The sequence below is a fragment of the Xenopus tropicalis genome, chromosome 2 (assembly GCF_000004195.4).
Source record: "Xenopus tropicalis strain Nigerian chromosome 2, UCB_Xtro_10.0, whole genome shotgun sequence".
In the NCBI taxonomy this organism is placed as follows: Eukaryota; Metazoa; Chordata; class Amphibia; order Anura; family Pipidae; genus Xenopus; species Xenopus tropicalis.
This window is the reverse complement of record NC_030678.2, coordinates 14,074,886-14,097,063: the sequence shown is the minus strand read 5'-3', so window position 1 is coordinate 14,097,063 and position 22,178 is coordinate 14,074,886. Positions and strand designations below refer to the sequence as shown.

The 22,178-nt window shown below is 40.4% G+C and overlaps 1 protein-coding gene across 1 annotated transcript in view; it reads right to left on the bottom strand.

The window, feature by feature from the left end:
* Positions 1-22,178, bottom strand: part of son (SON DNA binding protein) — a 67,269-nt gene that overhangs the window by 7,334 nt on the left and 37,757 nt on the right. The window contains exons 5-8 of the mRNA XM_012958002.3: positions 20,786-20,952; positions 19,809-19,955; positions 16,207-16,386; positions 4,275-4,385 (exon numbers count right to left, since the gene is read on the bottom strand). Coding sequence (XP_012813456.2) covers positions 4,275-4,385; positions 16,207-16,386; positions 19,809-19,955; positions 20,786-20,952 — 605 coding nt within the window. The remainder of the gene's footprint in view (positions 1-4,274; positions 4,386-16,206; positions 16,387-19,808; positions 19,956-20,785; positions 20,953-22,178) is intronic.

Here is a 22,178-nt window from a genome sequence, read left to right as displayed (position 1 = left end):
TTTTTATTAGTTATCTTTCTATAGGCCTCTCCTCTATTCATATTTCTGCCTCTCCTTCAAACCACTGGCTGGTTGCTAGGTTAAATTGGTCCCTAGCAACCAGATAGCTGCTAAAAATCCAAAATGAAGAACAGCTGCACAAAAAGCTAAATACTTAAGACTGCAATTGGTCTTCAATTTTTATTATTTGCAGTTTTCTGTCTCAGAATAACACACATTTATCATACTAAACATTAATTTTAAGGTGAACAACCACTTGGGGCAACGTTAGTGCCCCAGTATCATTTTGGGCTTGTGCAGAACCAATCTGTCAAGTGGCTGAGTTGGGAGCTGAAATGTGTCGGTGCATAGTTGCCTTAACTCTGCCTGTTCCAGGGGGAAAAAATGGCTCCTGTGTGTAAAGACTTCTGTGGAACATTGGACAATGTAGATATAAGCAGTCATAGATATGTCTACAGAGGGGTTAGCCTTTTGAGCAAGACTTACTCCTGGCTGCAGGTCCCGTGTGGGCATCTATATGCCCCAGAGCTCAGACCCCTGGAACTACCTACTAAGCTGGCAGCTAGAAACCCACCTCTGCTAAGGGCAGGATGGAACGGAAGTGTGTCAGGGCCAGTGTGACTCAGTGTAAGGGCCAGTTGGCTAGCTGGAGAATGGGCTGGTGTAGAGGATTGGCTGTAAGGAGCCTCTGGGTACATGAAAGCAGTGACTGTAAGTGACAATGGGGGGGCTTATTCTCTCTGTATGGTTTCCTTTTTTATTTTAGTAAGACATATTATTTGTTTCCCCTTTTACATTACTTTTTGTTGCTGCAGTATCTCCATGTTTGAGAGCAAGAATGGAAGACAGACAGGAGAGAACCCAGGTATAAACGTAAGCAATTACATATATGAATAACAAAAGTGAAATCTTGCAGTTAATCTGTATTTTGGTTGCTAGGGTCAGCGACCCAGACAACCAAACAGCATTTTCAGTTGCAGGCTGGAAAGAAGCAGAATAATAAGGTAACATATTAAAGAAACATAGAAAATAAACAATGAGGACAAACTGTATAGTTGCTCAGCAGTGATCTAACTGTAAAACACTATTCCCCATATGTAATAAAAAGCACTAAGTTTGCCCAGTAGCAGTAACCCATAGCAACCAATAAGATGTTTGAGTTTAAACAGATGACCAGTAAATGCTACCTGCCGATTGGTTGCTATGGGTTACTGCACCTGGGCAACGGTGTATTTTATTACATAACCTCATAAACATTAAATAAATGTGCCTTTCACCATTAGAATTCTTGGACTTCCTGGAAGCTCAACTTGAAGGTGTTTATTGTGAGACTGAGGGTGTGCGTGTATCTGGGTGCTTTTGCCACTATGGCTGAATAAGTGCATATACAGTGCACTCATAGATCTGTAACCCTGCTAGTAGCTATAGGGGCCCTGGCAAATGTTTCACCTCATACTCTGAGCACCATAAGTTATTAACATATTTTTAAAATGAAACAAATATTGTAAAGAAAAGATCTGTGCCTGTGACGGTGCCCCCAGTAGCTCCCCATCTTCCCCTGCCCATTCCCAGCACAACTGCAGCCTCTGACGGTGCCCCCAGTAGCTCCCCATCTTCCCTTCTGCCCATTCCCAGCACAACTGCAGCCTCTGACGGTGCCCCCAGTAGCTCCCCATCTTCCCCTGCCCATTCCCAGCACAACTGCAGCCTCTGACGGTGCCCCCAGTAGCTCCCCATCTTCCCCTGCCCATTCCCAGCACAACTGCAGCCTCTGACGGTGCCCCCAGTAGCTCCCCATCTTCCCTTCTGCCCATTCCCAGCACAACTGCAGCCTCTGACGGTGCCCCCAGTAGCTCCCCATCTTCCCCTGCCCATTCCCAGCACAACTGCAGCCTCTGACGGTGCCCCCAGTAGCTCCCCATCTTCCCCTGCCCATTCCCAGCACAACTGCAGCCTCTGACGGTGCCCCCAGTAGCTCCCCATCTTCCCTTCAGCCCATTCCCAGCACAACTGCAGCCTCTGACGGTGCCCCCAGTAGCTCCCCATCTTCCCCTGCCCATTCCCAGCACAACTGCAGCCTCTGACGGTGCCCCCAGTAGCTCCCCATCTTCCCCTGCCCATTCCCAGCACAACTCCAGTCTCTGACGGTGCCCCCAGTAGCTCCCCATCTTCCCTTCTGCCCATTCCCAGCACAACTGCAGCAGCTCCGGCCCAATAACCCCATCAGATTACACTCATACCTGTGAGTTCTAAACAGCAGGGGGACAATATTATATTTATAGGGATAAACACGGAGAAAAGTTGCCTCTGCTTTACCTGCAGGTCACGTTGTTGATGTCATTTAACAAATAAGGAAAACGATACCCCCAGAATATACACTTAACCAACAGATAATTTATATCATATTAAGTGACCTAACAAAGAATCTTACCAATCTTATATATATATCAGTAAATATTGCCCTTTTACATCCTTTCCCTTGAGCCGCCATTTAGTGATGGACTGTGTGCTCCCTCAGAGATCAGCTGACAGGAAGTGATGCAGCTCTAACTGTAACAGGAAGTAGTGTCTGAGCAAAAGGCAGAACTCTGCCCATTCATTGGCTGATGGGGCCTAGCATGTATGTGTGCCTTGGCTTGTTTGTGTGCACTGTGACTCCTATGATCCCAGGGGGCGGCCCTTAGTACTTAAAATGGCAGTTTCCTATTTAGGATTACCCAATGGCACATACTACTACTAAGTATATTTTTATGAAAATGGTTTATTTAGATGAAGCAGGGTTTTACATATGAGCTGTTTATACAATATATTTTTACAGAGGCCTACATTGTTTGGGGTATAGTTTTGCTTCAATCCAAGATATTTGGATACTTAAAGAGTATTATTTCCCATTAAATGATAATCTTCAGTGTTATGCAGAATGTAAATGCTTTTAATTACCATAACTAGGAATAAGCCCTTACATATAAAAGCTCTGGGACTATCCCCACACAAGCAGTTGCAGAGGAGAGATGGAGGGCAGTGAGGGTAGGCATATGGCATATGTGGGGTAGGAGAGAGAACCCTTTTCCTATGCCCAGCCAGTAAAAATACCTGCTCCTGCCTTTATGGATTCCCAAGTGGACTGAGGGCAATAGACCCCCCCCACCACTCCCCAACTCCACACATGCCATACTGTGCCTACCCCCACATACGCCGTACTGTGCCTACCCTCACATACTCCCCAACTCCACATATGCCATACTGTGCCTACCCCCACATACTCCCCAACTCCACATATGCCATACTGTGTCTACCCTCACATACTCCCCAACTCCACATATGCCATACTGTGCCTACCCCCACATACTGCCCAACTCCACATATGCCATACTGTGCCTACCCTCACATACTCCCCAACTCCACATATGCCATACTGTGCCTACCCCCACATACTCCCCAACTCCACATATGCCATACTGTGCCTACCCCCACATACTCCCCAACTCCACATATGCCATACTGTGCCTACCCCCACATACTGCCCAACTCCACATATGCCATACTGTGCCTACCCTCACATACTCCCCAACTCCACATATGCCATACTGTGCCTACCCCCACATACTCCCCAACTCCACATATGCCATACTGTGCCTACCCCCACATACTCCCCAACTCCACATATGCCATACTGTGCCTACCCCCACATACTCCCCCCAAGGTCTCTCTTTGGGTCAAGGCAAAATGCAGGTAAATATATTGGGGCAACTGCATTAGAAGACATTAAACAAACACAGAGTTCTCCGCACAAAAAAATGCCATTAAATATAACATATCAGCTTTCAAGGAACACTGACATGGGAAAACATGTTTATTCCAAAACCCATCAGTTAATAGAGCTTCTCCAGCAGAATTCTGCATTGTAATCTGCTTTTCCCATGGGGCTAGCCATATTCTTCATTTCCCAGGGTGCCCCAGCCATGTGACCTGTGCTCTGATAAACTTCAGTCTCACTTTACTGCTTTTGGAAGCCCAGAGACACAGTTTTACTCCAAGCAGAGCCTCCTGCAGGCCAGTAGTCCACATAGGGCTACCAAATAGCCAATCACAACCCTTATTTGGCACCCCAGAGAACTTTATCCATGCTTGTGCGGCTCCCCAACACTTTTTACATCAGCATGTGGCTCATGAGTAAAAAAAAGTTTGGGGACCCCTTCTCTATACATGGGGGCAATATGGCCATTGAGCGCTTGTACTTTCTGAAAAACAGACAATTGAATGAACCAACAAACCTGTTCCTGTGCCCGGTTAAGCATGATCAAGGCTTCCATGTCAAATGGGTTTCCCGTAAGCCTGGTCTGGGCAAGTGCTCGTTCATTCATAGCAGAAGTAATGTCCACGGGCTAGAAAAGGGAAAAAAAGACTTTTCTTTAGAAGGATATACATAGAACACATTGAGACACTAACGATATTATTATCTTTGATGAGACATTTCTGTAAGTAGGCCTCCAGTGAATGTGATGGACTTAGCCTGGACTTGTCAACAGGTCATTATTATGGAAGCAATCAGACAAGATGGCAGTGTACAACCACATAACGGAAAGGTAAGACATTTAGCCAGGAACAACACCAATAGAGAACAGCTGCCATTGTACACCCTCCTACATACAGTTCAATCTAACAGCTACATTACCTAACCGCCATATGCTTTTAGAATATTCCGTACAATCTGGAATGAATATACAAATCTCGCGAGATCACTTTTGTACACGTGAATTTGCACTGGAAACTTTTTGGTGCAACTTTTATAATACAGACATTAACAGACCCAGGCACAGTATTGCTTTTAAAAATTCCATAATCTTCCATATAAACATTTCACACTAGAGCTACGACCAGCAGACAACTGGAAAAGTAGGGTTTCTGGTATGACTATGTCTGACTACATGATAAAGAGTCACGGATGCACGAAACACCCTATTAATTAGTGTAAAGGTGGCCATACACGGGCCGATTGTAGCTGCCGTTATGGGTCCCTTGGACCGATTCGGCAGCTTATCGGCCCGTGTAGGGGCAGAAACGAGGGGCATGCCCGACAGATATCTGGCCTGAAATTGGCAGTTATCGATTGGGCAGGTGAAAAGATTTAGTCGGATCAGGGACTGCATTGGCTCGTTGATGTGGCCCCCGAACCGACTGCACCATTGCCGGCATTATAATAATTAGCCTACATTTTCCCCAATATCGCCCACCCGTAGGTGGGGATATCGGGAGAAGATCTGCTCGCCTGGCGACCTCGGCAAGCGAGCGGATCTTCACATATATGGCCACCTTTAGGCATGTTTGTGTACTGTTATTAGCAGTGTCAGGAAATTCCTCTATTTGCAGCTATGGAGGACTGGGAGCTCACAGACTCATACCTTTACCAATGACCAGCCAGTAAATCACCCTCTCGTGGTTCAATAGATTCTACTGTTCTTGGCTAGACAAGTTATATGGAATATCTCACTGATATGCATAGTTATACAGGGAAAATGAAGGATCAGTGTACACTAAAGGGCAATTCGTAACATATCAGACTTATGAACTAGGTATATTTTACCTTTAACTTAAACATATTTTGGTTTCATTATATGCATTATACCAGTTGTTCCCAAGTAAACACATTAGCGACTATTGGCGAGTTCTATCTTAATGAAAAAAATGACCAGAATATACATTTTGCTTACGAAGAATCGCTTAATAATGGTTTCCATACAGAGTCCAAGGCATACACTGATGTGATATGAAATTAACAATCATTTCTCAGTCATTTCAATTATAGGACAGAAACCCAACACACAATGTAACAGCACAAGATCCATTTTATCCTAATTCCCTACCCCCAAGTTGTTGAGACTACAGAAGATACTTGGTGCTTTAGCAGTAGGAAAGTGTTAGGGGGCACATTTATAAATCATATAATATTGGCTTCACTATGTTTTTTGTTTTTTTTTTACTAGTTGGAGGGGTGGGATATAAAGCAATCCAGTTCTAAACTACCTGCCCATTGTGACATCCTGCTTTATTGACGTATTAAAGAATTCTGAATAAACCAACAAAATACCTGTAAATCATGTTTTAAATGAGTCTAGTGTAGCGATGGCATTAACTCAAGTACACACAGTGTGTTTCTATTTCACAAACACTAAATTCTGTAATTGCCATTAGTATGGGCTTTCCTTATTTAATAAAAGGCAGTTAGTGGAAAAACATACACTATATATAAGCAATATTTTAAAATGTTCATTATTTTTATATAAATGTTCAGAAAATCATATAGGAATGTATTGCGTACAGGTCATCTAATTTCTATTAGTATCTGTGTTTATGGGTGAAGACACACAGAGCTACTTAGTAGCAGCTACTTGTCATGGCTACTAAACGCCAGAAAATCCCCTGCCATATACAATACTGAGAATTCCCTCTGCTAAAACACATGTAGAGACAATTACCAGTAAATGATCAGTATTGCCTATTTCTGTAGCCGTGACAAGTAGCTGCTACTAGTAGCCCCGTGTGTCTTCACCCGAAAACCGGACCGGTGGCATCCCTACTCTTAGGACTAATGGGCCTATTTATCAATTTTCGAATTTGTGAATTGTGTTTTCCCAAATCGAAAATTCACATATCGAATGCTCACTTATTTATTAAAAGAAAAAACTTGAATACCTTGAAATTTTCGAGTTTACAAACTTGAAAAACTCAAGTTTGAAAATATGGCTTTGACTTGCCTAGGACAACCCCCACTGACTCCTTCTAAGCGTTTAGATGTCGAGTTTTAACAATCAAGTTTCCGGGTTTTTTGCACTTTATAAATACCAGAAATTTGAATTTTTTAACCCTAACTCAAATTCAAGTTTTTGGGGTTTTTTTGCACAAAAAAAAAAAAATAATCGCAAATTCAACTTGAACGTTGGTAAATCTCCCTTTCCCATCTAAAATCATAGAGTGAGTTATGTTATTATATTCTAGGCTTTGCCACCATTTGGTTGAATCCTATCCCTCCACAACACATTCCCTGCCATACACAATCCACGTTGGCCAACAATCGTTGACTGAAACACAACTGTATAGAATGGATAATAAATACATTTTGATTATTGCTGCCTACGACACAGTAACAGAGATGCACATATATGTTCTGCTTACAAATAATTACACACATTTTAGGGTTAGGTCTCCATTCCTCTTATAATACCCTGTAGGAGGATTCTTCATTTACAGAGGCCACATTTGATTATTCTCTAGAGAATGCTCCAAGATAGATGTCAAATGACTCTGGAAACATTGGTGGAACATCCATTTCTCTTGGGTTTTGGCGTGAGTTTTCTCAAGGATATTTAGCTCCTCTGGTGCGCCATCGGGCGCCATCAAAAAGTAAAGTCTGTTACAGATTCAGTTTTCCTATAGAGGCATTTTTCATATAGTAAGTTTTTGTTCTTTTCTCCAACATCTAATAGGTCTTTCATAAAGTCCACTGGCCTCAATTCCTGAGCCTCCGTCATCCAGTTTGGTGAAACCATGTGGTCTATTTATGGCCTTCTTGGCAGTGCCATACACTACTGATCACCAGCCAATCATCTGCAGCTTGTCCCGTGTATGAGGATAGGCCTTTCTCAGTGCCTTACTGAACTCTTCATATTCAGTAGGTTATTGCTATTGATTTGATGCTCATTCTGTATTAAATCTGGTTAGTGTACTTGGTTCAATAAGTCATCCTGGAGCTACAGGTTCCAGCAACTTGGTCCTCCTTATCTGGCAGTGAATAGAAGTTCTTCACAGTGGTGTTGGCTGAAAGCTGACATTTTCAATGCATATTAAAAGCCCCTTTCCCTAACTTTGTCCTGTGTTCTATTAATACTTCCAGGCCCTCATTTTGAGTCTGTGAATAGAAATACATTATCCTTTGGAGGCTTTTACACTGAAGGCTAAAATTAACCAGAAAGACAGTGAAGTAATTATTACTACCAAGTCTCATGTGGAGATGTTTAGATGAGAAATTCTTGCCTTTCTTCCCAGAATGCAATGTGAGTAAAAGGTAGAACTGTTAAAGACTTGCAGGTGTATTCAACTGCTGTAGCTCAATGCTTTCTACATACCTTGGTATCACCCAGCCTTATAAATCTATCCTTAAGGCAAGAACGTATGAAAATATAATACAGGTATGGGACCTGGGGTCTTCTGGATAAGGGATCTTTCTGTAATTTGCATCTCCATACCTTAAGACTACTAAAAATCATTTAAATATTATTGTTTTGCATCCAATAAGGGGTAATTATATCTTAGTTGGGATCAAGTACAGGTACTGTTTTATTATTACAGAGAAAAGGGAATCATTTAACCATTAAATAAACCCAATAGGGCTGTTCTGCCCCCAATAAGGGGTAATTATATCTTAGTTGGGATCAAGTACAGGTACTGTTTTATTATTACAGAGAAAAGGGAATCATTTAACCATGAAATAAACCCAATAGGGCTGTTCTGCCCCCAATAAGGGGTAATTATATCTTAGTTGGGATCAAGTACAGGTACTGTTTTATTATTACAGAGAAATGGGAATTATTTAACCATTAAATAAACCCAATAGGACTGTTCTGCCCCCAATAAGGGGTAATTATATCTTAGTTGGGATCAAGTACAGGTACTGTTTTATTATTACAGAGAAAAGGGAATCATTTAACCATTAAATAAACCCAATAGGACTGTTCTGCCCCCAATAAGGGGTAATTATATCTTAGTTGGGATCAAGTACAGGTACGGTTTTATTATTACAGAGAAAAGGGAATCATTTAACCATGAAATAAACCCAATAGGGCTGTTCTGCCCCAATAAGGGGTAATTATATCTTAGTTGGGATCAAGTACAGGTACTGTCTTATTATTACAGAGAAAAGGGAATCGTTTAACCATTAAATAAACCCAATAGGGCTGTTCTGCCCCAATAAGGGGTAATTATATCTTAGTTGGGATCAAGTACAGGTACTGTTTTATTATTACAGAGAAAAGGGAATCATTTAAACATGAAATAAACCCAATAGGGCTGTTCTGCCCCAAATAAGGATTAATTATATCTTAGTTGGGATCAAGTACAGGTACTGTTTTATTATTACAGAGAAAAGGGAAATAATTTTCAAAAATTAGATTTGCTTATAATGGAGTCTATGGAAGACAGCCTCCGTAATTTGGAAACTTTCTGCATAACTGGCTTCCAGATAACAAATCCCATACCTGTAGTGGTTGCATAAACTTGATAGTTAGAGCCCTGATAAATATGAATGAATGTTGGTACTTATCCAAGTAAAAAATAGACTTGGAATTTAGAGTTAGAAGTGTTTTATATGAACAAGTTGGAGGTAGTTGGACTAAAATGACACTACAGAACAATGAGAGTATTCCTATAAACGAATGGCATTAATAGCGCAAATAACATTATATGCCCTAACCTGACGAAAAATTGAAATGTAAACTTCAGAGATATACCTAGATGTCACCAGGTCTCAGTTATGCATTGCTCCATTGGTGTTTGTAAACTGATCTTTTTACTTGACCTGACCCAATGAACAAATCTAGTTACGTCTGGTTACTTTGCAGTGTTTTCACATGGCACGAGCCGCCTCTCTCCCCATCACTTATTTTTAGCAATGCAGTCTCGGCAGATTGTTGGCACAGATCAGAATCGGCTCACGTGCCAGTCAGAGCGAGCCCCTGCTTGCATCACTTTGCTTTGCCTGGCAAAGGGCCCACTGATGAGCTGGGATAGCGTTCTGCCCAAAAGGGCAGCTGGCCGGTGTCTCAAATGGCATTTCCATACCAGTGTAGAAAAATCAATCCGAAGCCATCTCGTCTCTTCTTGAATGTGTGTTCAGAGAGGCACGGGATCAGCCCATCATCACATACACAGTGGATTTCAGCTCAAAGACACTAAACTACCCATTTTCACACAGGATACGCTCCATATGTGCCAACAGGCCAATCCCGTGCCTGTCAACTCACACACAGGAAGAGGCAGTGAGCAGATCGCCTTTCCTCCAGTGGCACAGAAAACCTGTTGCAGATAATGACCCATTTGCCAATTGGATGTAATAGGGTTACCATTTACAATTTAAACTATTTAAACGTTATGAATAGTCTGAATATGCTTCTTCAGGCTTCCATTTTGGTCACTTGTATTCTTGTATGATGAAAGCTCCACAAGGGTCTTTGTTGCTACTACTACTACCAACAAATAGCCACATTTTGCTCCGACTTGTGCAACACCTGTATTGTCACTAATGTGAAGCATACACCAAGCAACAGTCATTCTTTTGATGGAAAAAAAAAAAAAACCACAAGGTGGCTTGTATGCGATATAACACAGACAGTTTCAACAGAATGTTGCCTAGAAGTGAGTAGGGAGCGAATTTTACAAAATACTTTAGAAATGTAGTTGAATTTACTCTGGGATGCACCAGTGTTGGACTTGCTCGCCCCACCAGAGAATCTGAAGGCCCACTCTCACATTATGTAGATGTGCATTTAATAGGTAGAAATATATACATGTGGTGGAAAAAGTAAAGGGATGATGGGCTAGGGGCCACCAGAGTGGAGAAGGGTTAGCCAATCCAACCCTCCTCTACTCTCCAATCCAATCCTGCTCTTACTGCAAAGCTCATTTAAAGCGACACCAAAAAACTACTCTTCAAAATATTAATGTAGATAAAAAGTTCCCTCATTTCACTGTTAGGGCTGCTTGTGTAAGTAATTGTTACCTGGAGTCCCTAAACCTGACTGTTTTGCCAACCTGTCTCTTCTCAGCCTGACAGTTACAGCTTCTAATGCTAACGGCCTACTGCTGCACAAATATGGCCGCCCCTCATAGAGGGGATTTGTATGCTTGATAAAGGGGTCACGTTGCCCCCGAAACGTTGCACCTCCGCAATAAACTTTTTGAGGGTTTTGCCTTGTTTGTAGCCCTGAGTGCCATTTGCTTTTTTTTTTGTGGTTGTACTGGTTTTGGAGGGTGCCGATCCCTCCAGCAGTGTGCACCGGGCATATAATTTTGGAGTGCTAGGGTGTGCGGATAAGGTCTCTGTGGTACGCCCCTCATAGAGGGACATGGGGAATCAGATAGGGAATGTAAAAGCCTCAGGCAAAATTATAAATAGCATGAATAGACAATGTTGTGATACGTTTAATTTCTGGTGTCGGTATCACTTTAAGGTGTTCTGGTCACCTCTGTTTGCACAAAGAAGCTTCCATTGATGAAATATACACTATACATTGATGTCTCAGCAGTTTTAAAGCTTATTACGGTTAATTACATGTGCTCTAACACACACAGGTAGCAGGTCCTACCATGTACCCCCATTCCTACTGCAAACTCCCCAACTTCCAGCATTAAGGCAAATTAGACATTGACCAAGTGTGATTGGACTCTCTCTTTATTCATATTCAAAAAGACATTTCCAGGAAATAAAAAAAATTCAACAAACATTTACAAGAGCAAGTTATTTGGTATCTGACATGAATGTTGTTCATCAGAAACAGTTCTCATGATATGATACATGGGCATTTGCTTATGTTGACTCGTAAGGTAAAACCTAGAAAGGTTCCGCTTGCTACGTAAGGGTAGCTGCAGGAGTTAGACTATAATACAAATAAATGAAATCAGAGTATATGGTGGTATTCTGAAACCTATATAAAAGGCAATTTGCCACATTTGAACCAAGTACCTACCGTCACCGTACTGCGGCAGCGGAGAGGCAATTATATCCTGTGATATGAAGTTATGTAGTATTTACATACATATCTGTATTTGCGCCTATTGGGAACAGACTAACACAATGTCAACATAAACGTGTGTATCAGTTTCATGAGCAACTGCTTGTCCCTAACATGGCAGACAAAATGGATGGACAGAAGGTTTCACCACACAAAGGAGTTTCCGGAAGGATGTACAGAAACTGGATGTAAGCAGACAAACAAATTAAAGGTTACTCACATGGGGGTTTTTTTTTTTTTCCACAAACAAATCATATCCCAGTAAAAATGGGAAAAAATTTTCTTGACTTCAAATAAAAGCGCACAAATAATCAGGCCATTATGCAACTATTTTCACACATTTTAACATCATCTGTATGTACAGCGGTATCTGAATTGAAACGGTGCCAATTTACAATAGAAACATATGTACAAGCAGTTCAAGCTGCTATGCTACCATTAGTGGCCAGTGTGCCAGGAGGCACCGCGGGTCAGGCCGGTAGTGGAGGGATTACACACAAATTCTATTACCCACATATGAGCATTATTTATTTATTTTTTTTTAACTTAATAAGGAGATGTTAGATTGAATCTGCAAACCCTACACACTTGTCTCCATGAGTAACCCTTAGCTGAGAAACACACACTCTAGCGAACACACTTGGAAAGCATAAGAGAGCTCTAAATGCCAGTCTCCCAGCGGAGCGGAAGTAACGCACAACTGGCCCTTTCCAATCCAACAAGGGTTAAATGAACTTTACACTGAGACTCCCAAGCATGTGTGTGACTGTATGGATTTGTATATACATATATTTTATTTAATATAAAAACCACCAATTGTAAAACTCCTTCACCTTCAGCATTTTGCTATTTACTCTTCGGAACCAATGCTAAAATCGGCACAGAAAATAACTGGATTACAAGGACGTAAAGCCAAAGCCAAATCTATGGAATTGTAATGTTACGATTTTATTTCTACCGGACCTGTAAGCTACTATTTTTATGTATTTACAAATGCCTTCATTCTTTCCTCACAAGCAAGCATTACTATTTAGTTGATAAAGGCTAATGCCCACTGCTACAAAATTCCAATTCTATAAGGTGACAAAGTAGGCTGAAATACCCAATCTGCAAATTAAGGATATATTGATGGTGCTGAAGATTGGTGGCTACAGAACACATCTGAACCATGCAATGTATCCTCAATACAACACTGGCCTAGACTGGACAACATTCATTTTCCAACCCTTTGTTTCTTAAACCTGCAGAACGTTAAACAAATGCCTAAATCTAGTAGAACTGGAAGAGTATTGGCTCAACAAATCCCAAACACTTTAGATAGAGCCGTGTCAACCAGTGAGGCAAACCTGACAAAATGGTACCAAGATAAGCTTTTTAACTCAAAGTTAAATCGAAGAGGATAAAAAAATAATATTTTCCTACATTTATTTTTATTTTTTTTTTATATATAATGCTGCCTTAGCTCTGAGTACTGGACATATGTAAAGCTGAATGAAAAGCACACTTGGGACTGCAATAAACAATAATATAATTGGAAGAAAGTGAAGGTTTTCTCACTGCCATCGTCCCATTCCAGGCTGTTTTGATTTCTCCTCACTGACCCCAATCCTTAATCTGGTTGCTTAAGTCACAGGGGAGTAGAGGAGATTGCCCTTTGCCGGCTTCCTTGCTTTTATAAAGTGGTCTTCCTTATTATAAGGGTTCCCAGTATTATTGCGGTTCCTCAGAAATGGGACAGCCACCAGATCGTAACTAGAGGATGAAAGGTAGATTCTTACATTCAGAAGATTAAGGTGCTTAAGAAAATCCACAGCCAAGACGCTTTATATTTTCATGAAAAAAGGTTTATATCATTGAAGCTCTCTCTCTTCTTTTAGCCTGGTTTGGTTGGGACCTGCCGGTCGGAATCCTTTTGCTGTTTATATTCTGCTCAGTATGAGACATCGGTGGTGAGCTCCAAGGGCTGCTGAATGAACCCCCGCACAACAACGTGTGGAAATGGAAATTATATGGTGTGAAAGTCACGCGTTTCAACAAAAAACCAGCCCATTTGATGCATTTATTTAAAAAAAATGTGCATTAACCATAAATTCAGCATTTAATGTCATCTTATGAGAAGCACAAAAGGTAAAACTTCTACTTGAAAATGGAACTTTAATTCGCCCCTATTCCCTGATGGCAGCCAAACCAGACACGTTTAAACATCATAGTGGTTTTAAATCATTATCAGTTTGAAACTGATAAGGAATCTGCTCTTCTCTAAATATTCAGTTTCCTCCTCCTCCAAAAAAAGGACCATTCCTTTATATATGGTAAGTTGTGAGTGAACTGCGATTTCTATATAAGCTAGAATATATTTTAAACTGTACTATGAAAACAAAAACACAGCAAGTAGATGACCTACTATACCAATAGTTAATGGTTCTGTAGATTAATTATGCTATTGGTGTTTAACATGTTTAATTCAATGGTTAAACTCTCAGGAACGGTCCCTGAATGAAACTCCAGTACTAGTAAATCCCAGAGCCTTATGATAGGCTGCTTTACGCTACAAAATAAGCAGGGACTTATTTAGTGCAAGAATCTGTTTTTAAGGAACATGGGCGGAAATACCACATTGTGTTATTGCAGAGGTTCATGCACAGAGGGACCTGACATACGTTCTGCGGCACCCAAACACTTTAACCAAGTTAGAGAGGTGTGTGTGTACAAACGTGATGTGCTAGCATTCACCGAAAACAGATAAGCTCAAAGTCCAGTCGTTAAAAGTTGATATTCTAAAAAGATAGAAAAGTTTTGCGTGAAATATCACTCTCACTACAACTGAAAAGTCTCTTATGGACTGTGTTTTTTTTTTAATAATTTTCGATATTGGGCACCTTTACGGAGTTAACAAGTGGAGCTCGTTTTCATGCTGGGCAGGTTCACAACTTTGCACACAAAAGGAAAGTAAATTTTTTATGTCCGTTGCTGTGTTGAACTGTACATGGTTTCTGCACGTCTGGGGGGGCTGGTTTTCTTTGCTTTTTCCTGTAGTTGTAAGGAATCAGTCCTTAGTGTTCTTTAATGACCAGTTTGCAACCAATCAGAACTCAGGAACTGGAAGCATTAGGTCCATGTGAGGCCATTAAAGAAGGGGGGTCTCAGCCCATCAGAACGTTGGTTTGGCAACAGGTATCTAACTGTGGATAATCCACCTTCCTCAAACAATTCTAGAACTGTAAAACAAAAAAACGCCATATTGCAAGATGTATTTATAAATGCATGAATCACAAATCATTTCATCTATTAACACACAATTCCTGGGAAGCAGATACTTGGGAAAAAATTGCTTCCAAAATGCATTAAGCTAAACAGTTGGCTTTAAGAGGCAAGGTAAATGGCCAGTCTAGCAATAGAGGCTCCTTCATTTCCATTGGAAACCAGAGTACTCCGCACTCCAGGGGGTACATGTATGCAATTTGGGGTTTTTGTTTTTTCTTATTAAAATACAAAGTTCACACATGTTGCTTTTAAATAAGCATTGGAGGATGCATCTCTGAAAGAAGTTCCCAGAATTAAACTGAACGAGAGAATGGAAATGGCTTCTCGTATAGGTTTAAACACAAAATTCTGACAGCGTAAATGTAAAAGGTACATCTGCTCTCTGTTTGACGGCAAAACTGTAAAGCAAACGTGTACATGTACAATCAAGGGTTTCATGATCACATTCACTGAATCGGTTTCTCAGCTCGGTTTCTTTATTCAAGGTGCAACACAGAATAAAAAACTTATACAAGACAATTTAGAGGCCGTGGTACAATACAAAAAAATAAGGGACAGTTGCATATTTTTTTTTTTATATACAGATAAAAATGACACTGTCATTTACGGCAGTGCTGCCGACATTTAGCAAAGTATCATAAGAAAGTCTACTATATACCGAATGTATTAGGGCAAGAAGTTGTATAAATTGATACGGTCAAATAAAGAAGTCTTTGAAAGACTTGGCAAGTCCTAGGGGCCAGAACATTCCTGGCAGGGCCAGCAGTACTGATTAATAAAATACAATTAAATAGTGATCTTCTGATTGAATTCAATGAACAGATACCTTTACAAAGGCCAAGTTGCTTTTGTTGATCAGTAAGACATGAAAGAAGCATGACAGATATGACAGAATGGGCATTATGTGTTTTATATATAATTCAGCTGGACTGAAACAAATAGCTTCTTACAGTAGTGAGTATGGGACACAACGTGGCTTTTACTGCATCTCACAGCAGTGGAACTTTAGAACTTCCTTAAGTATAAATGACTTGGTATTTACAAGGCATAAGAAGTAAATGCATCACAATCAAAATAAAAAGTGCCTGTGTATCTCTCATTGTCTGTGTCCTACAAGTATGCACACATTTCTTGCACCCAAGTCTTACACACGCCTTACCTGTGAAGGGCCGGTGTTAGTGAACACATCGTCTTTGCTTTCCTCTGACTTTTTATCTACAGGAACCCATTCGCCGTACACTTTGTCTGCCTCTTTTTTTCTGTGCTGAGACCCAGATGAGACTGGGAACTCTTTAGTCAAAGTTACCTGATTTTTTGGGGCTGGCTTTACAGATGGATTCTTGAAAATTGGGAGAAAAAAAGAAATATAAATATATCAGTATTCAGACCAGAAACAAGGGGATTCATAGAAAAATACAAAAAAGAAAGAAAACAGTTTGTTGGATTATATATAGCTCTCTACTGAGATATAGTTCTGTACACGTATAGGAGCAAGGGTATTCTGGATAAGGGGTCTTTCTGTAGTTTGGATCTCCATACCTTAAGTCTACTAAAAAAAAAATCAATAAAACATGAATTAAACCCAATAGGATTGTTTTGCATCCAATAATATATTATTTATATCTTAGTTGGGGTCAATTACAAGGTACTGTTTTATTATTACAGAGAAAAGGGATCATTTAACCATGAAATAAACCCAATAGGGCTGTTCTGCCCCCAATAAGGGGTAATTATATCTTAGTTGGGATCAAGTACAGGTACTGTTTTATTATTACAGAGAAAAGGGAATCATTTAACCATTAAATAAACCCAATAGGGCTGTTCTGCCCCCAATAAGGGGTAATTATATCTTAGTTGGGATCAAGTACAGGTACTGTTTTATTATTACAGAGAAAAGGGAATCATTTAACCATTAAATAAACCCAATAGGGCTGTTCTGCCCCAATAAGGGGTAATTATACCTTAGTTGGGATCAAGTACAGGTACTGTTTTATTATTACAGAGAAAAGGGAATCATTTAACCATTAAATAAACCCAATAGGGCTGTTCTGCCCCCAATAAGGGGTAATTACCTGTACTTGATCCCAACTAAGGTATAATTACCCCTTATTGGGGGCAGAACAGCCCTATTGGGTTTATTTAATGGTTAAATGATTCCCTTTTCTCTGTAATAATAAAACAGTACCTGTACTTGATCCCAACTAAGGTATACTGTTTTATTATTACAGAGAAAAGGGAATCATTTAACCATTAAATAAACCCAATAGGGCTGTTCTGCCCCCAATAAGGGGTAATTATATCTTAGTTGGGATCAAGTACAGGTACTGTTTTATTATTACAGAGAAAAGGGAATCATTTAACCATTAAATAAACCCAATAGGACTGTTCTGCCCCCAATAAGGGGTAATTATATCTTAGTTGGGATCAAGTACAGGTACTGTTTTATTTCTACATAGAAGGAAATCGGTTTTAAAATTCTGAATTATTTGATTAAAATGGAGTCTATGGGAGATATAGCTCTGTACTGCTTGTGAGATATAGCTCTGTACATGTTATGAACAAGCTTAAGGATTTGCCTCCCCTCAATTGGTGACTCAGTTTTGAACTATTTGAACAAGGCCAAATATCCCAAATTATACAACAATTCCTGCCAGCGGCAGGTAATATCATGAATACCTCAACGGCTATGCAGCAATGTTCATAAGAGCCTTGTTCATCTGTCACTGCTTATATTATTGAAGGAAAAGCGCTCCCAAGCAGTGACAGGCAGACCTCTCTGCAACAATCACCCAAGTATTTTTACCCAGAGGTTCCCCTGAGAGGGGTGTTTTGATGGCTGCTTTCTACCGGATGGCTGCACCAATCAAAATGCCCCATTTGCCATTGGACTATAGGAAAAACTATACCCTTGAACAGTATAAGCCTCATATATAGCATAAAAAGCTCATTTGTAAAACACTGCTTCATTTAAATGAACCATTTTTATTGATTACACTTTTTTAATTCCCTGGGATCATAGGATTCACAGTGCACACAAACAAGCCACACATACATGCTAGGCCCCATCAGCCAATGAATGGACAGAGTTCTGTCTTACTCCCACACTACTTCCTGTTACAGTTAGAGCTGCATCACTTCCTGTCAGCTGATCTCTGAGGGAACACACAGCCCATCACAAAAGGCGGCTCAAGGGAAAGGGTGTAAAAGGGCAATATTTACTGATATATATAGATTCCATTTTGCCTAAAAAGTTGCTAAGAATCAGCCATTTTATAATATAGTAAAAGTTAACTTTAAGGTAAATTACCTCTTTATAATGGGAGGATACCAACAAAAAAAATCAATAAAACATGAATTAAACCCAATAGGATTGTTTTGCATCCAATAATATATTATTTATATCTTAGTTGGGGTCAATTACAATGTACTGTTTTATTATTACAGAGAAAAGGGAATCATTTAACCATTAAATAAACCCAGTAGGGCTGTTCTGCCCCCAATAAGGGGTAATTATATCTTAGTTGGGATCAAGTACAGGTACTGTTTTATTATTACAGAGAAAAGGGAATCATTTAACCATTAAATAAACCCAATAGGATTGTTCTGCCCCAATAAGGGGTAATTATATAGTTAAGGTGGAAAAAACGGGCAGATTTCAGCTGCCGATTTGGGTCCTTCAGGCAGCTGCCCATGCGTGGGTACCCCTGACGGGACTACCCAACTGTTATCTGGCTTTAAATTGGCAGGTTTAAGTTTCCTGTGGGATCAGGGACCATGTTGGCTTGTTGATGCGGTCCATGGTCTGATGGGCCATATACCTGCCATTTTAATTCAATCGTTTGGCCCTCGGGCGGTGGGTAAGCATTGTGCAACACTAACCTTGGAAACACGTTGGATCACTTTTAAAAGGGCACCAATTCTCTTCCCCAAGCAATGATTTGGCAGGTCAGACTATGATGCAAATGCACCAAATTGTATGAAAAACAAGGTCAACCACAATTACTCATTTTGAGTACTGGATTGCACTGGATGCAAGTGGTCAAATTATATACATATACTGATACCCAATGGACTGATAGCCAAATGTAAGGCTGACTTTAGCAAGAAATATATGATTTTATTTTATCAAATGCCTGAAATACAGGAATACAGTATAATGAATGATATATCTGACACTTGTCTGGCAGGATGTTCATAGTGGAGTGATAGACTCCATAGCAAAACTGGCACAACCCCACCTACACAGTGACAGATGGGCAGTCTGGGCAAACAGCTTGATTGCATCCAAACTAGATCGGTAGGGAAAATAAGAAATAGGGTGTCAGGGTCCTTATAGTCTCCATAATGGGTTCTATGGCCCATTTTACTGCAGGGCAATATATTGTCTATGTAGAGTCTCAATGTTTCTTAAACAAGAGTAATGATGTATTAAATTCTAATTTAGGGATGAACTATTGCCTTTAATCCAAATGGACTAACTGGTTTTCGTTAATAAGCAGGCTGCATTATATGACGGGGGAAATATTCAGCCTGTACTAAGCAGTGGTTGCTTAGGTTTCTCAGAAGTGATATTATATTGTGTCTGTTCGGAGAAGCACTACAAATTGTTTTTTCTCCCTTTACTGGAGTAGGGTTCCCCAGCATGTTGCGAGGGCTGTGGAGTACTAACCAACTGGTAAGATTAAAGGCGAAGGCACAAGAGAAACATCTGGTACAGTCCTACTAACAAATATTACTGAACAATAAACCAAAAATACTCACCAATAAGCTAAATGAAATAGGTTTATGTTCACTGACTTTAAAGGGATGGTTATAAAAAGGCCTTTCTTCTTCTTCCTCTTCATCAGAATCGTGAGGCTTATTTACAATCACATCATCTTCTTTGCTCTGAGCAATTTGTTTACATTTCTTTGTTGGAGACAAAAAAAACAAAGTTGTACATTAGCAAAAAGATAGGCAGGAAAGCAAAACCGTTTTGTTGTTAGAAAAAAAGCCATATCAATAGATTCTGCCACAATGCACAGCATATAAAGACATCAATCACAATATAAGGCTGATTAATAACGAATTCCGATGGCAACTGAGAAACCAGTGCAAATAGTATCAGAATATAATCATCAGCCCTGTAGCATCAGCTTCTATGACAGATCAATCTCATTTTCTGCTTGATGATTTGCGATGGCCCCTAAGCTCAGCTTTTAAAAGGCTGCGCAGAGCCCACTGTGCATTTCTAAGCCATATTGTTTTTAGAGTTTAATTCTCCTTTAAGTGTACGAATGCGCAAGCCCTATTTATAGGTTTTATGTTAAACAAGGTATAATGCCCCTTTAACACAAAACAAAACAGCTACAATCAGCAGATGTTCCGCTGAGACCCTGAAGGGTTGATTCAAGGGATGCACCGAATCCAGTTTTTCTGGAACGGCCGAAACCCCTGAATCCATCGTAAGGGATTTGGCCGAATACTGAACCGAATTCTAATTAGCATGTGTTAATTAGGATTTGGAAGGGTTAAATGTCGGGAAAGTGGGACCCTAAGCAACCAACCATATGCCAAGCGGAAGAGCTGCATGAAATGCTGCTGAATACTCAGTATGGAGTGCTGCATGGACCTCACTCTGAAGGTCATTTTACTTTAATATTCAGTATATGGTCATACACAGCCTGCTAAAAGACTCATGTAGTGTAGATTCATGTTGAATTATCAATAGGAGTTTGCCCCTTGCACCCCCAACTCACCTCAGTAAGCTCTTGAATGGTGACACCGTAAGAGCGAAGGGTAATTTTCTCTTCCACAGGGGTAACAGGTGCGATTACAGGTTTTAGGCTTGGTGGAAGCGGCACACCTGCCTTAGCACACATAGCAGCAGCATTGGCTTTGGCTATTTCAAGAAGCTGAGCTTTGTCTGCAAGAAAAGTCATTGTTATTTAATAAAAAACAATACAAAAGTTTGTATTTAGTTTTTATCACTTTGGACAAAGCACACTTGGTCCCTTCTAGTGAAAACTACATAAACATGTTGAAATGACATTGACGTATGACCTTTGCAGGAACCTTTTCCTTACAGATAGTCCAATACTAACAGTAAGTTGTTGTATTTGATAGACACCAAATATCGCATTACTAAGGGCACTGTTGCCCCCAATCTCTATCAAATGCTCTCCCACCAGCTAAAATGCAAATCGCCAGTGAGAAAACATCTGTAGCAAAAAGTAGCCTGAAGTTGCAGCTCAAGGAAACGTCCGGCTACTTTGGAAAGTAGTGCTGCACATCTTTCCCAACTGGCAATTTGCATTGTAGCCAATGGGAAGGGAAGAAGGGACACTGTTGCCTGCAGCACCCACTATTTATCGCAGGTGAAAAACGTCCCATGCGTTATTGTCCTTACAGTATAAGTACAATAAAAATATTTGAATTATTAAGCAAAACAATGCCTAAACTCCAATACCGTTACTGCAGATTACACACTCCTAAAATCTGGCCCTTTCCTGCCTAGCAGAAGCACGTGTACTAGAAACCAGCCTGGCCCATAATTCCCAGTGTTCATGCTCCTTGTCACCAATCAGGGAGCGTGGGAAATGGATGCGATGCTGCCAAAAATGGCAGTCGCCATTAACACTATGATGCATTTGTCCCATGTATTGGGGGAAAAGGACATTTGGAAGTGGATTTTGGGGGAGCTATGAAAGGGGCTACTGCCCAAATTTACAATTTGGGAGACATAGGAGGGGACACAGCTAAAACTAGATAAGACAACATGAAGTCAGAGGATGAAAAAAGCAAAAATAACAAACACTTCACTTCAAGAGGGATGAACATAGGGAACTGGCTTCCTGCAGATGCCATGGAAACCAAAATAGTAAAGAAAATCAAATGACAGGTACAAAACCAAAACTTCTGATAAAACTAGAATTAATCACTTGAAGAGCAAAGATGGGCAACTAGTAACATTATCTGTAGCCTTGCTATGGGCTAAAGGGGAGCCTAACCAAATCATGAGCAACAAAAAAAGCCTAAACCCAAAAAGTCTGAATACCTCTGTTCTAAGTGATCAGCCAGCCTTAAGATGGCCATAATATCTGGAGGAGGCATTTGGACATGGCCCGAACACAGACAGATAAGCTGTTGATT